Raw genomic sequence first — 17,610 nt, forward strand, 5'->3', positions numbered from 1 at the left:
TGACTAGCACCTTTTGTTTAGATTCAGCAGTTATCGTTTTGAGAGAGATGGATGCCAGTGAAGAAAACATTTCTACATGTAGGAGCTTTTGTAGCGAAGAGGAGCTCTACCAAAGAACAAATTTTAGTACAAATATTTTCGCGGGGGTGTTAAGGAAGCATATGGAATCTGAGTTACATGTAATTCCGTGAAATCACAAATCTTAGTTATAATGTACATATTCAAATATCTAAGCAACGAAACGTAGATCAAAAACAAATGAAAAATACTGAAGACATTTTTTTTCCAGATATTAGTTTGTATTACGTAGATTTACACATTGATGACGTCATGACTAAAAGTTGAATGTCGTATGAATTTGATCGGAAAGCATTGTAAACATATTCAAAATATAACTAATCTAAGAACTCTCATAAAGTATTGTGGTGTGATTTATTGAGAATTGAACATAAGAGTACTGGGGGAGATGTTAGTTTTATCAATCATTCGCTAAAAGGTATGCAAATTTGCTTTTATAGCTCGGCCAGGCTTTCCTCTGTCGTTGTTTACGATATAAAAATCCGACTAGAACAACACTACTCCGTATATATTGAACTTGAAATTTTATACTTATCGTTAGTTTGATCAATGCTTAAATTGAAAAGTGCTGCTAGAATCCCATGTTGTGTGTTGTTTTGATGCAATTTGCCGTTTTCCGTGCAAACTATATAAAAGTTGAGAAGGATTTAACGAGAACCGGATAAATAACTTTTAAGGAAAAACATAGGATTCTAGCAGCGGTTTTGATTAAACTGAGATGTTTTGCTTTCACTTGGTATGTTTATTTTATTTTTGAAACCGCAGGGTAGTGTTGTTCTATCTCATTTTATGTTAAGGAATATACGTAAGCTATTAATAGTTGTCACGTGATAATGCACCAATGTGGCAGTTATGTACTACCCGATTTTATTGCACTGACATATATTTTAAAGGATAATACTAAGTTTTTGATCTTATTCAAAATAATTATTTAATTTCACGATTTTGAATATAACACTCAAAATAAGACGCTAAATTGCCCATATGCTTCCTTAACACCCCCGCGTTTGAGTAATATAACCAATCGTGTCTGTTGTTCAGACTATTTTTCTATGCATTACTTGCTTAACTATTCAACTAGTATTGTTTTTATAAGCACGTTACAAGGGTAAAACGCTTCTCTTGAATCACCTGGTGATTTATCAACATGCATTCAGTTCACTTGTTTAAAAAAAAATTCATTACCTTTGCGAGAGACGCATGACTGCCTGGTGGAAATTCCTCTAGCTTTCAGAAACTGTCACTATATATACAGCGTTTAAGGTTATGTGGATTGAATATTAGACCACATCAGAAAGTGGGATGAAACATTTAATAACAGTTTGTCTGTTGGTTATGGTCACAGCCAAAAAGGAGTTTCGGATAGCCTGGATGGCCCCCAAGAAGGAGTATTATGGATTTAGCGCTGCGTCAAGTGTTCACGCCTTAAAAGCAGCTTTGATCGCAATCAGAAGATGGCAGGAGTCCGATACAACCGTTCTCTCCGATCACAAAGTTTCGTAAGTACATTTCTTCTGAAAGTCTTCTCTTACGGACAAAGAAAATGCATCAAAAATTGGAATCGAAATGTCTGGAGAATGCATGTATATATTTTCTCCAGTCAGTGGTTATGTAATACTTTTCTTTGATTTCGGTTATCTGTTCTGTTTGTTTGTTAAGAAATATTCTAGCACCTAACCTAACTTTTCTGAGAACAGTACTTAAAAAGTTAGAATTTTTACATAAAAATCCCAAGGAATTAGGTTTTTTTAAGATTCTTACGACAATATTCTTTTAAGATATTCTTTAATCAATGTTCAAATATTAAGGACTGCACTTCTAAAAATTTTTATTCTTAAACTTTGCACGAATGTCCGTGATCGAAATTGTTCGGTTTTTAAAACTACTGTGATTTTATTTTAAGTATGCTTTCCAAACGTATGCGATAATGGGATTTTTCTGGGTGATGATGTTTCAATAATTGTTAAGACATGAGATTTTATAACACCTGAATTTTTTAAGCAATACTTGTATATTACCTTTATCTCCTTCAGATGTCTGGTTACATACCAGGTAATAACTTTTTCCGCCTGGAAACTGTCTATAAAGGAACTTTTTCCCTGTCTCATAGTTTTACCTGACCAAAGTTCTATCATTATAATACATTTAAAACATGTCTGGCTTTTGATAACAATATTACTCTACAATCAGTACCAAAGCATAGCTTTAAAGTCGCATTACAGTATACTCATCTGTCTGTTCACAAATCATTAACAGGGAAACATATGAGAGATGCATTAAATTAAGGTAAAGTTTTGCCCGTTTTTCTCTTCCATAAATAAGGTATCATTTTTGGATGTATATCGGGATATAAATACGGGTTGGTATGTGATCAAATCGTCCATGAAGCCCTTCGGGTACCTTATTTTTTTAGGTCTTCCGTTTCCAACGGAGGACCTTATTGTTTTCCTACTGTTTCTTCTTCTTATTTTTTTCCCCAAATTTTGTGCACGAGATTTCTCAAAATCTATTCGACCGATTTCGACCATTTTTTCACAGATGTTTGGGGGTTATCTAAACTTGATCTATTTTTCTTACTTTTTCCGTAGTCACTTCCGGTACCGAATCATCGGCCATTTTGTAATTTTTGACGACCAATTTTGTGCAGCTATAAACTCAGAAACCATTAGAGATATGAATATGAAATTTTCAGGATAGGTAGACTATAGTTTAAAGTTGTGCAGCATGTAGTTGTTTAACGCCTGTTGCGCCATTTCTTGGAGCTCGCCTGGGCACGAAAATTGGGTACGAATTTTCATTTAAAATGTTCATACGTTTTGATCTGTATCTTTTTATAAGTTGATATTTTGTTAAAAAATATATATCAAAAGTAGTAGCTAATCAAAAGTTTTTTCCAACAAAATCAAGAAAAAGGGGCTGGCCCCTTTTTTTAGGAGCCAAGAGACTCGTAAACTTTATTACAAATAACTTAAAAACAATAAAGATATTGTAATGTATTATAGAAGCAAAGTTGTTGATAATACCAATATCTATTTTTAAAAAATCATTGCCACGCCCCTTAATTACGTAATAAGGGATTTTTAGGGTTCAAAGTACTTAAATTTTGAAGCAATATATCTAGAGAAGTAGACATATTTTGTTAGACATCATGGAAAAGAGAATGTTTGCATTAAATCGATTCCACTTATCAAAACACCAATATCTGTCCCCTTAAGGGATCTACAGGGCTGGCCCCTAAAATATTCAAACATTTGTATCTCAAAAATGAACAACAATTTTAGATGGGTGTAAGAACAAAAAATATTTGTAATCATGAGACTTTTTCAAAGAAATCAAGAAAAAGGGACTGGCCCCTTGAATTAGGGGCCGAGACACTCGTAAACTCTATTACAAATAACTTAAAAACGATAAAGATTTTGTAATGCATTATAGAAGCAAAGTTGTTGATCATCACTATATCTACTGTGGTTTCATCAATATTCGTTGAATACCAATTTTCGTGGATTTCGTTGTTTAGTTGATCCACGAAATTAAATGTTCATTGAAGTGCAATTTTTATTAACATTTTGTATTGATAGGGTCATTGACCACGAATTTACGTATCCTTGAAACTGTGATTTTCACTTTATCCACGAAAATTGATGCCCTTGAAAATTAATGAAACCACAGTATCAGAAAAAATCAATGTCACGCCAATTTATTGCCTAATTAGGGATTTTTAGGCGCCAAAGTACTTAAACTTTGACGCAATATATCTAGAAAAGGAGACATATTTTGTTAAGCATTGTAGAAGAGAAAATGTTTGCATTTATAATTTTAATCGATTCCATTAATGAAAGCACCATTGTCTGTCCCCATTAGGGAGCTAGAGGGCTAGCCCTTAAAATATTCAAGCAATTGAATCTCAAAAATGAAGAACAATTTTCGAAAGTTGTAAGAACCAAAAATGATTGTATTTCGTGGGTCCTTTTTAATGAACTCATTGAAGAAAAAGGGGCTGGTCCCTTAAATTAGGGACCAAAAGACTCGTAAAGTCTCTTACACATACCTTAAAAACGATCAAGATTGTGTAAAGCATTATAGAAGCAAAGTTGTTGATCGTAATAATATTAGTTTGTAAAACTTATTGCCACACCCATTGATGACGTAATTAAGGATTTTAGGGGACTAAAATCTTAAATCTTCAATGTGCTGTATGTGAAAAAGCAAAAAACTTTGTCTAGCATTTGAAAGGATATTGACAATCATATACATTATCTGAAAGGGAGGGGTTGAGTGAAAATTCTGAAATTTCATTGATATTTTAATGGTATCGTTTAAAAAATTTAACGGAAGACCTACTCGTTACTCGTAACGAGATCTTATCTAGTTATATTTACATTTGCTGCAAATTATGACAATAACAATGCCCCAAACTTTATTTTTCATGACGACCTAGAAAGATTAAGATGACGTAACAAATAATAGTACAACAATGTTGCAAGTATTTTATTATTATGATAAATAGATATGACACTTGTTTGACAAAACAACACTGTGTTTATTATAATAAAGTGAAAGAGAAAATTCACTTTTACAGTTTAAAAAAAGGTCAAAGCTTGGTGGAATAGTGTCACTTCTGTTGAAGTCGCAGAGCGGTTGGAAATTTGAAAACAAAGCGATTGAAAGTTGGGTTAGAGTCTACTTAGGCATTTTCAGGGGAAACTTTATCGCAGAATCAGATTCAAGAGCTTAATGATTTCCCTCCGACATGATAGAGGAAAGGAATTCTAACTTAAGTTCTTTTTACAGAACAAAACGGACAGAGAAGCGCAAGGAGTTAAATTTGACCGTGATCCGTGAATGGACTAAACACGAAAGGTAATCGAGGCTTTTAATAAAGTCAGAAATGAATTTTAACTTAATTGACTCCTTTGACAAATTGCGGTTGTAATTTTCAAGAACGCCTCGTTACCAGGTCGATTCATAAACAATATTCTGTTTACAAGCCTATCTTACATGACTCATGTATCCCCTGCAAGTAATGTTCTTTTAGGAAAATGAATGAATAAAACTTCGTATAACAAAATAGAGATACGTTTATTTTTGTATGCCTAAATTGTGGTTTCATTACTTACTATATCTAATGGGTGTGTTTCAGCACAAGTCGGTTAGTTTGAGCACATTGTGACTTAGATTATTCATGCACTACTTTGACCTCTTGACTCATAATGATATTATGCAGGAATGATAGCGCAAACAGTGTTATATAAGGGAAACATTTGCAAGTGTAAAAATAGTACTATATTAACGCAATCTCATGAAATAATACTTGGAAAACATAATTACATCAAGTTAGCCGAATTGAAATTAGTTACATCAATTTATAAAAACCTGCAACCATGTCATACAAGACTTATAATGTCGGGAGGGGGGGGGGGGGGTAATTTAATAATCAAAAATACTTTATAAATACAAAGAAAACGGGTTTGATATATGAAAATTTTGATAAAGAGTGATTGCAAAATAAGATTCTTATAAAAGATTAATTTTAAGCATACTTAAAAATAAACTTTAAAACATACGTTTCTAAACATGCGCGGGTATGATAAGGCAACTAACAGCGATCAAATTCCTCTGATCGATATGACGTCACAATAAGCAGCATGATGTCATATCTTACTCAGAAACATGTCGATTTTAACTTTATCTCTGGTTTATATTATAAAAATTACAGACATAAAATATCACTAGAAACTCTTTTAACTGAATATATCTTCGATTTCTCTCTATTACGTATAATTATCATTGATGACGTCACAAGCATGTTTAAAAAAGAAGATCATGTCGGGAGACAAATTATCGGAATGCAGTGTAAACAATGCCGAAATAAGACTTATTTAATACAGATACCTAAGATTTAGATGAGTGTCAGTTCGAATATAATCAGGATAATACAGGCATGGATATTTTGTTTAATCAGCGAGTGTTATAAGGTAAGCGGATCGACATTTATATGGCTTGACCAGCCTTTCCTCTGTCAGTGTGTACAAAAAAGGCAAAAGTGTAACACTACCCTGGATATTATGAAAGATGACTTTGGTATATATCAACGGTATATGACATAAACTACTTGAAAAGTGCTGCTAGAATCCCGTGCTTCGTTGTTTTAAATGAAAAATACGTAGTATTTTCAATGATATTTTAGAAGTTGAGAGGGTTTCCGATAAATATTTACAATATTTATTTTATGCGATGTACAATAGGATTCTAGCAGTAATACTAATAAACATGAACTAATTTCCAATCGAATTATTGTAGAAAACATACAAATGAACTTCGGGGTAGTGTTACACTTTTTGATTTTTTGTTAAGGTAAAAAAGTGATCTATTTTTAACTGTCACGTGATACCATGGCACGGCAGCTACAAAGATGAGTCGATTCCGAAGTAGAAAAATAATATCTTGGTGAACTCTTTCACTTGGTATTAATATCCAGCGCTGTTTTCATAAAAATAAACATTATTTAAATTGATCATAATTTTGACGGTCATTAAACTATGAGTTGCCTTAACCTACCCGCGTGTGCATTGATTTTTGCTAAAATTCTAACAAACACTCTGGTTTTTTGCTTTTATATGTTAAGCATGGCATATGAGATGTGTTTTTCCTGAATGTTGAAAATCAAATTTTAGTGTCTAAGTGAAATCTATAATTTGACCATTTTTTCTAGAAAAGCTTCCGCACAAAATGATAGTTCACTTTTAACCTTCTTCGTTTATTTAATACATTTCGTTATTAACTGTAGTGCAACAATGAGTCTCCATTCTCCGTGTATATCTTACGGATAGAAAATATGTATCAAATATTTTTGACATTATGATTATGATACTTTAACTTGCATAACTTTTGGAGTATACTGCATAATTATAGACTTCGTATTAATTAATTTAAAAAATAAGATCAACGTAGTTGAATCAAGGTCATTGGTTTAGAAACAAAAATATACGATGCATCATGATCAAGATCGAGTTGATTATTATAAAGGTAGGTGAATTTTTAAACACTTAATATATTTTGAGAACACTCAGAAGCATAATAATTTACGAATTAAACCTCTCTATTTTATAATAAGATTTGTTTACAAGTAAATATTATTCGCCGCAAAGTTTCAGAGATATTTAACATGAAATTGAGTGGAGAGAGACCGCTTGTTTAATTGTTCGACTGACAGTAACAGAGCCCTTAATATTTGCAGGTCTGGTGCATTTCGCTCTTTTGTGGATCCATTCTATCTTAACCCTTACCAACTTTTTCTCCATAATTACTGTTATGTATGTGCATACATAATGTATTGAAATTATGTAATTTGTTTTATAAGATAATTTAATTGTTTGGTTGTGTTTGAGAAGACGTGCATTATTTTAGGGATGATAGACTCATATTTGAAATTGTGTTACTGTAATATTTTGATACCTGGATACAGTATAATTTATTTAAGTACAATTTATTGATAATTATGGCTTTTGTTGATTTAATTCGGAAAAATAAAACTTCTGTAACATTTTTTAGTTGAAAAGGCACTAAACGTTCAACACAAACTTACAATTCATCGTCGAAGTCAAAATGTAATAAACTATAACTGTGTTGGTCTTTTACGCAACACAGGTAAGTTAAAAAATATAATTAATAAATTGTTTTGTGGTGACTTCAGCTTACATTACTACATTATATTTCAAACAAGAAAATTGCTGTATCATTATTTCTTCTTTAAACCTGCAATTTATGGCGATATAAACAGTTTGTTACTTTGGAACTTTTTTAACCTATTTCGTAATCTTTAGCATTCTTTGCTTCAGATGTTTTTACTTAACCTGACGCTAATTTTTTATCAAACACCTTTTTCATCCCAAAAATTGAAATGCTGATCTTTGTGTACAGACACATATGGCAACTCTTGGTCTACATGTGAATTTAACACACCTCACCATATTTCTTTGGTAAGGGATTAAGAAAATGGTAAGTCAGTAGATAAACTCAGCAGTTAGACGTCTAAATAATAGACACTTTTGTTTGCAATATATTGCAGGGATAAGTTGTAAGGAAAGATACATTTTTGTCTCTTCTTTTTCTAGCCCAACAGTATTGCAGGTGGTGTTCTGTGTTGCACGGACTCTCTTTCAGACCAGAGCCGTATTTTTAGGACACACTTGTCTTAGTTTATTCTCCAAATGTGATAATTATTTTCTTCCTAAAAGAACAGCTTTTCGATGTCATGTATTTGCAAATTCAAGCAAACTATTTATAGCGGTGAAAAACCGCCTCAATCTAGAATCATTGTGTCAAATAATTTTGCATTTTAAAGTTGGTCGCTGATTTGTTTGGAAATAGGGGTACGTCCATAATAAATGCAGCCGTTTTAGAGTACCGTGTTCTGTGTTTCCTTCTTGAATGCAAATGTTTCTTTTAAATCCTAATATAGTTTTGAGTTCGAGGCATTATTTTTTTAAGCACGATAGATAGAGAGACATGTTGTAAATCAATAGCATGTACTTAATACATCTTACATAATTTTAAATGAAGATATTATATATACTAAGAAAAAATCCTATTTGCAAAAAAACATATTGTATGTATCAATAGTAAATTTAGCACTGACACTTTCATTAAACTGTCTCGGATAATGATAAATATGTTACAGCTTGTGTGAAAAACGCTCTCCAAAAGAGGCATGAACAGATATTATGACAAATATGTTAAACAATATTTCATTGGTGCCCTCGGGCGTGACGTCACAAAAAGACAATATGGGAGATAGTTCATCAGACTTTTTAGAAGAGATATTTTGGTCGCTTTTTTCTGTGGCATTTTTCTGTGGCATTTTGTGAAATTTTACAAACATTGTACTTAATTCATTGTTAAATTATTAAGTCAAGCTCGTGTGGATTAAATACATAATGTAAGATCAGTGGATTTTGTGAAATGGATATCAACGATAACGTATTGTTGTAGAAAGTTATTTTCTCTCTTTCTGTCTGAAGATGACATAGTCAACATTTGAAAGTGAACCATGATGATTTTACAATGGCGTTTACCTCTGCTGATATGGTCATTCTTTCTGATATATGGAATGTGTTTTATTTTTGTATTTTCTTCCAAAAACGAATTCCGAATAGCATGGATGGCTCCGAAAAAAGAATATTATGGCCTTAGTGCCTACTCTAGTGTTGGGGCATTAAAATGGCCCTTTCTGCTATACGTATGGATAATGATCCAGACCTACTCCAGCCTATCCACAACTCAACCATAAAGTACTAGACTTTGACCCGCGCGTGCACGGGTTGACATTGCGTATCGTACATTTACGAAATAGGTACATCGACACACCTAATTATTGACATTTACATAACAAAACTATATATAAGCCTACAATAATGCTATTAATTTCAATACACTTTCCTAAGTTTGAATAATCTGTGTCTCGGGAAAGGCCTTCACCACAGTTATAATGCCTCCCTGATACCCGTAATGTAGCAGAAAATTGCAGAATCGCTAGTTAATGAAGTTGCCTTGAAAATGACAGTCAAATTCATAACAACAAACCTTTCTGAGACTTCAAATACCTTTCAACTAAAAATTTTAATCCACAGAATGGAAGAATTCAACACCTTTTTACCAACGTACACGTATTTTCTTTGTAAAACTAGGTCCATATGACATTATTCATTTTTACGATAAAACATATTCTATCTTGACTCTCCTAACAAATAACTTTTTTGCATGTAATCAAATATTTTTTGTCATCACGAAGACAAAAGTACTTAGATGAAATGTATATCTGTTATTTTATACTTTCTCTCATAAGAAATCATTACTATATATGAACAGAATGTATCACAAAAGTCCAATAAAAATTTACTCGTATTTGTATTATCATTTCTGAGTTTATTCATGCAGATGTGATATTGTGGAAACATAAACTAAAGATCCCGTTAGCGTGAATGTATTGCGCAGGCGCAAGAATGAAAAATAAAAAAAATCCAGGTGATTTCCGGGAATGTTTTTAGGAATTTTCGTTGATTGTTAATTAGCGAAGCTTAACTGAGAAAAAATAAAAACAAATTGGTAATCTTCAAGTACCAATTATGTTTAAAATATATAAAACAAAAGACAGTATTCTTCCGATTTTTCGGTATTAAAGACCAAAAATTCGAGTCTATTATTTTAATATAGTAGTATAAAAGTAAATATGAAATTAAAAACCTTGAGAAGCTGTCTTCTTATTAACACGTATGGAATGAAAAAGTGTCAGATATTTTTAAGGAAGGGTATTTGAAAAAGGTTTTTAGGACTAATGAATAAGATATAAAGTAAAGAAAATTATCATAAATTGAAAAAATTGGCCTTCTTTAACTTTTATTTTCAAAACAATTTGTTAGCTAATTGTTTTCCAAAATGAAACTGCCAAACAAAAGAGAATAGTGTCAGCATTAACTCATTTCTCACAAAATGTCAACTTAATTTGCAATTCATATTACAATTTCATCTACCATTTCTGCAATGAATTTTCATTTCATCGAAAACCTTCCAAAACTCATGACAAAGTCAAAACAATACAGATTAAGTAAAACACGAGGACATGCATTTAAGCTAACAAGCTTGATGCGATCTTCGAGTTCTATGATTTTGTAGGCACTGCCTCTCAGTTTGTGTCCATCAATATACATGAATAAATTATAGTACATTTGGGAGGTGGTAGGCATGACCAAGAGCCCCCCCCCCATTCCACCACTTCAACTGATATTAAATGCCACCATTTTCTGCCAATGAATAATATCAATAGATTAACAGATTAAAAAAAGCCAACAACAAAAATAGCGTTACACGTGTACTGAGACACACAAGTATAAATATAAATACACGTCACGTTTATTTTCTTCCTTCATTGTAAAAGTAAATACAAGAAGAGATATTTGAATAAAAATGTCTTCTTTTTTTAGTTCACGAACAATCTTACACTTCTGTTTTGTACAATAGGTTTGCAGGTGATATGTTAATTAGTTGTACCATGTTCACGAAGCCATTAATCAGACTGCACATTGGCCTGGGGCTATGGAAAACACACACCGTACACCTCTATGCATCGTCAATTACGGCTTAATCAGCTGATTAGAGTCTTATTGAGTGGGGCAGATAACCCAAGCAACAGACATCGCAATACCTTACATACACGCGAAGAAACATCAAGACCTTTGAAACATACTGAAGCCTATAGCTTAAGTTTTCGATTTGTTATATTACTACCAATAAATTGCCTTTAGGATCACTTTAAAATAAAGAAATGTTTGCCTTCTCCTTACTTAGCATTCTTAACTACTGGTCTGTAAGTTGGAATTTATTTTTTTTTTTAGGTTGCGCGAAATGAAAAAAACAAATGCCCATATTGGTATTAAAAAAATTATCGAAAACGTTTTAGTCAGTCGGTCGGGATATGACAAACAAATGTTTGTGTTTCTTTTAGAGGTAGCCTTACATGTATGTGTGTCCTTGGTTTCATAATAATATACTATTACATGGACCTCTATCTCAATTCCAATAAAAAGTCACAATGTTTAGTTTTTGAGAGAAAAACATCGTTTTATTTACAAACTGCGTGTCTAAAATTGTTACTGTTATTCCAAAAAGTGAATTATCTTGTTTGGTTATAATAAATTTGTTATAGGTCATGACACGATTTATTCTGAATATCCTATGGATATCGCCATTGCAATAATTTATTGATAATACAAGGTCCAAAATCATAATGATTCTGATGACAATATTGACGCCATTGTTGATAATATTTGCGTATCATAGACTTATATACAGACTAAAATAAACTTTGCATACATACATGTATCAAAGGGATAAAACGTCGATACTAAAAAAAATAATTCTATTACATATATCTTATCAAAAGGGACATGGTTACGATTTGATCCGCTAAATTTCAACTTTTCTTCTTTTTTTTTAATTCATTGTTTACAATGCTAAACTAAGTTCATTCTAATATATTGCACTTTAAATATTAGCAATTAATAAATGGCTCAACATTTTTCAAGATGTACCAAAACTTCGAACATAAATCATTTTTAAATCTAGTTACTCTGTCCAAAAATATAATACGCTAGTTCCCTCAAAACCTATCGGTTCAAAATTGACAATGTTTAGATGTGGTGTACTTACCCTAAGGATTGAAACATATCGCTGCAGAGAAATGTATTAGCATTATATTTGTAAAATAAATTTTGTAATTATTATATACACATGTCACTATAATAAACTATAATTTACTTACTTACTTCTATAGAACAAGCACGATAAAACGTTCATATGTAGCACCATTTCCTGAGTTGTAAATTGGGAAGATCATCATTTATATTAGACCTCTTTATTTACAATCCGTGAGTCTATTATAAAAGATTTAAGTTTTTTTTCACAGATCTCAATTTGTTATAAATAGGAAATTTTCTATTCAGCAACTTATATGACAAAAAGTTAGCTCTGAATCCTCTTTCAAATTTGACTGCTGATATTAAGATTTTAATTCTTTTTAAATACCTTATGTAGGTGATAATCTATTTTTAAAATAGAGAAACAATTTGAACATTTCGGCTAAAATCATGACATACCCAATAAACTAAGAGAAAGGAAGAAGTCAAATTTCAATGCATTGACCTGTATATGATATTAGTACTTTGCTTTTAGTTTGGGATTCTATCCTACAGGAACTGTGAATACAAACTGTTAATTAAGGTATTGAGGGCAAGAAAATCCCGCAGAACGTGAAAGTAAACATCCAAAAATTGTTTATTGTTCTTAAACTTTGGCATGTTATGTAATAATTTTTGTAAACATAAATATGTTTACGGTTTACTTGTATAGAAGACTTTGTTGACCTCTTGTATAAAGCATATGTGTATTTTGATTATCAATCATCTAAACAAGACATGAGACATACGTTTCCTTGAAGCCAGATAAAAATAGATTTTAAATGATATTAAATTTATGTCATTTACACCGTAAATGAAAATTACATTATACTTATAAATAAATCTTTTACAAAGCATATCGTTAAGTTTTAATAAAATGCATATACTATTATTTTCATTTTAAAATGTTTTTCATTTTGGGAGGAAGGAATGTTTAAAAATAGCATGATATAATTGAATCAGTTCACATCTGTTTATTGATCAAATTAAAAGTTTATAAGAAGTTTTGTTTTCCTCTATTAGAGTCCGATGGTACGATACAGACTGCAACGCAAAGAGTGCATTAGCCGCTGCCGTGGACGCTAAATCCAAGTTTGATCCGCACCTCTTTCTCGGTCCGCCATGTCCAGTCGGTAGGTACAAACTTTATTCAAATGCCTTTAATAAATCAGAAAACAGTGCATGGAATGATACCTTCTTGTCTTCAAAATGTAAATCTAATTTATCTTTAAATTGCAAAATACTGTTGTTAACCATCAAAAGTTGTGAAATCTTTGTTCATACTATATCATTGTGACAAATGTTCTTTTATTTTATTTTTTCGTACAAACTGGTCATAGTCTGTCTAATCAATTTACATAATGATTCACAACTGGTTTTTTTTAAATCAAATTCATTTTTGTATTTTGATTGAATTATCTTACTAACTCTTGCAACACAACTTAAATACCACAGAGTATGCACATTTACGTATACCATTCAAATATATTTACATATTCACACCATGCCACAAAAACAATAGGTCTTGCATGCTAATGCTTAAGGGCTGAACAGTCAAATAGCCCGAGGGAATGCAGAGTCACTTGTATGGAGATTTAAATAATAAATGTTAATGTGTACTAAATGATTATTGGTTCCACTACAATCTGATAAGCACTAAACCAAGCATAAAAATCTACATTATAGTCAGGTTGTTTTAACCACAAATGGTTAAAGTAAGGTTGACTATTCTGTATTATTTATCAGCAAAATATAAAGTCTGTACCGATGAATTATTGATGGGTTTTTATTGCTACGAACGACCATTGTTTTATTCCTGATTTAATATTATTTATTCCATGAGTTTGAGCTAAGATAAATCTTAAATTGAATTTGTATAGGATCCTGAAAGATAGCAGTAGAAGTTTCTTTAATGAAAACAACATTGTCTTTTGTTTACTTTTTTTGGATTAAAAAAAAAAGAAAAAGAAGAAACGTTAATCAAAAACTCTAAAAGCAAGAAATTTAAGGAGGAATATGAGTACTTTCCTTGACTCAATTTAACCTCAAGTAATGAAAAAAAAATCATAGAGTTCAACCTTTAATTTAAATCATTATTTTTTTTAAAATAACGTTTATATATATTTTTACACTTTCCAAAAGTAAGCTGTTGAATCATATGCTCTTGATTGGCCTGTCCATATATTTTAGGATAAATAATATTCATAATTTCAGCAGATGTCGAGAATTTAATTTTGAAGATATAAAAGTTTTATTCTTTTCCATGGTACTTTTATCAAACCTATTCGTAGTTGTTATGCATTTGATTATTTTCTTGAGTATGTATAAGCCAGATAGTGTTGCTAACAATTCATTTATATCGATTTCAGCAATAAATTACGTTACAAGCACTGCAGAAATATAACCAAATAGACCGCGTCAATGTGATTCGGAATTTCAAGTATCAAAAAATCGGATTTTTCATGAGGGCTCGATGCTCGTGGCAATTTTAAGACTGTATTAATCTCCTTTAGAAAAAGATTTCTGTATAGAAATACAGGAAAAAACCCAAATTCAAATGTAAAATGTATGGATTTTTCTTTAGAAAAAATATCTGAAAGTTTTTATGGTAGATCTTATGGTTAATTTGTTGACCATCAAGATTCCGTAGAGAGTGGGGAGAAAATATTCAGTAGGTGGAAATTTAAAAATGAATTGAAATCAATTTGATTGCATACATTGTTGATGAATTAGGGCTTTCCTTGCATATTTTACAGATGCAATACAGACAACGACGATGTTTTGAGAAGCCATTTGAATAACTTAAAAATTACACGGGGATATGAAATTTGTTGATTTGTGATCAAATCTTGATATAAGCCTTTAAGATTTTAAAAGATTTAATTACGTGACCAATCAAGATTTATTCAAGAGAATTGCTATTTGTTTCTTATACGTTTATTGCAAATAGTTGTCATTTGAAATCTCCAGCTCTGTTCAGCGTAAGTCTTTTAAGGAAGAAACAACAAGTTAAAAAGTTCATTGGGATCTGAACTTTGTTGGTCACGTGATCAATCCCTGTGAAGCACGAAGGGCTTCTCAGAAGATTTGATCACGCAGCAACCAAGTTCATATCCGTCGAACGTTTTTAAATTGCTGTTATTTACTTATATTTACGTTTGAGAAAGGCAACTTGTTCCGAATTGTTAACATAACCGTGATCAATGCTTACATGTACAATAATGCAACTTTCTAACGAGAAGCGTGTTATCATTGTGATGTTACTAATATGTTCACACAGAACCGAACGTTTTTGCTATTCTGTACGTTCATTTAAGAAATAACAGCAATTAAAAAAGTTTACCTGGATATGAACTTGGTTGGTCACCTGATCAAATCCTGTAATCAAATCCAGAATATTAGATCACTTACCCACCAAGTTCAGACTTTTTAACATTGCTGTTTATTACTTATATTTACGTTTGAGAATGGCAAATCGTGCTGTTTATTACTTATATTTACGTTTGAGAATGGCAAATCGTTCAGAATAATCAATATAACGATGCTTTAACGTTTACAATATTGCAACCGTCAAACAAAAGGCGCGTGCGGTTATCCTTGTGTGACGTCATAAAAAGTGTTTACGGAATTAAACGTTTTCGCTTTCCTTTAGGTTTATATAAGGAAGCAACCTTGCAAATGTAAATATGAAAGGAAGAATATTTGCAAACGTAAATTTAATATATTATATAGATTGGCTCTGCACAAAAAGTTGAAATATATACCGTTACTTGTCAAATTTTCAAATGAGGCAAATTTTGGAAAAATGACCATGACATTTTGTGATATATCTATTTTAGGGATGAATGGAGTTGGTCTTCTGGCGTCGCATTGGAACACTCCAGTGTTTGGATGGGTGTCTCAAGATTTAGCTTTTCAAGACAAGACAATGTACTCAACTTTAGTGCGGTTTTTAGGACCTTTGAATCGATTTCGTGAGTGTTACGCTTCAATTATTTTGATAAACACTTTTACAGTAAACGTTTCATGGGCTGAAGTTTTGGGTTTCTAAAATTCTTTTTAGAAATGTGTTTCATGATAACTTTTCATGCACCTTAAACCTTTTTGAAAAATAGATTTAAACATTAAATCATAAAAAAATGTTTATTTATTTGGTCATTCTTTTTTTAGCCAATGTGATGTTCCATTTGCAGTCTCTTTTTAAATGGTCGAAGTTTTCTGTTGTTCATGACATTAGAGATCCCTACAGGGCAGTGTCAGAAGCTTTAGGTGAATATAAAACCTACGGAAACAAAGATATGGATTGGTACAGCATTGTCAACACTTTCAAAGTGTCCAACGACATGGACGATAAACAAATAGAGGACATCTTCCGTCAAATTCAAAAGTACTCGCGAAGTAAGTTCTAAGTGTTTTAGTACGTTTTTTTCTTCCAATTTTAGCTCTATGATAAGTAACTTTGATTTCTTTGCAAGTGGTAAATGTTTAGTTGTAATTGTGTCATGGTGCGGTACTTGTTTCTTTGATGTTGCCAATTCGTTCAATCAGACAGAGGACCTTTGGCATACTTCCAACATACAATTACTTCTAGTAAGCGGGCTAAACCATACAATAACTTCCACAATAATGTACAATAACTTCCACAATACTGTACAGTAATTTCCATAGTACCGTACAATAACTTTCATAGTACTGTACAAAAACTTCCACAATACTGTACAATAACTTTCACAGTGACATTAAAAAAAATAGAATTTCTGTATGCTCAGCAAAGTTCCAGCACCATTATGTGCATTGAAAATAACAATACCAAGCATTTAATTTTATGTGCTAAGATAAGACAGAAATTTAACAAATACACAAATCAATTTGGCAATTTTTGAAACATGTTAAAAAAATTTCGGTTATTTCTTTTAAAGCATTTTGACTTTGTTGGGGTTCAAAACATATCGGCTTTTCAACATCAACACTCACTGCCATAAGAGACACATTCTCAGCATTAGTATCGGTAGTTGTGGAAGGCGGTGACTCTGGTTTAACTTTTTCAATAGCTGGTGGGCCTAGGACAGAGCTCACTTTTTCTTGTATTTTTCTTGTATGTACGCGACATTATTTCTTGTTCGTCCAGATAAATACATCTGTGTTGCGCATGTTCTTTTCCCCGAGTGATTTGTGAAGTTGTCCTTTAAGCCTCCAGCTGAATACATCTTCTTCGTCATAGACTTAAATTTGTTAATTCCAAGTGCTTGGGTATCATATTTTATCTCAGGACCGGACATAGGTCGTCGGTTAAAGATTCCAG

General features: G+C 31.8%; 1 protein-coding gene across 2 annotated transcripts in view; it reads left to right on the forward strand.

Moving 5' to 3' along the window:
• The first annotated feature begins 1,218 nt into the window (after positions 1 to 1,218).
• LOC105345759 (atrial natriuretic peptide receptor 2) overlaps positions 1,219 to 17,610 on the forward strand; it is a 51,041-nt gene continuing 34,649 nt past the window's right edge. Inside the window, exons 1-5 of one of the 2 annotated variants that reach the window (XM_066084194.1) lie at positions 1,219 to 1,577; positions 4,870 to 4,938; positions 13,332 to 13,441; positions 16,148 to 16,282; positions 16,479 to 16,706. In XM_066084194.1, the coding sequence (XP_065940266.1) occupies positions 1,381 to 1,577; positions 4,870 to 4,938; positions 13,332 to 13,441; positions 16,148 to 16,282; positions 16,479 to 16,706 (739 nt within the window). In that variant the 5' untranslated portion in view covers positions 1,219 to 1,380. The remainder of the gene's footprint in view (positions 1,578 to 4,869; positions 4,939 to 13,331; positions 13,442 to 16,147; positions 16,283 to 16,478; positions 16,707 to 17,610) is intronic. The other variant, XM_034452445.2, reaches the window with a different exon arrangement.

The sequence above is a fragment of the Magallana gigas genome, chromosome 5 (assembly GCF_963853765.1).
Source record: "Magallana gigas chromosome 5, xbMagGiga1.1, whole genome shotgun sequence".
Classification (NCBI taxonomy): Eukaryota; Metazoa; Mollusca; class Bivalvia; order Ostreida; family Ostreidae; genus Magallana; species Magallana gigas.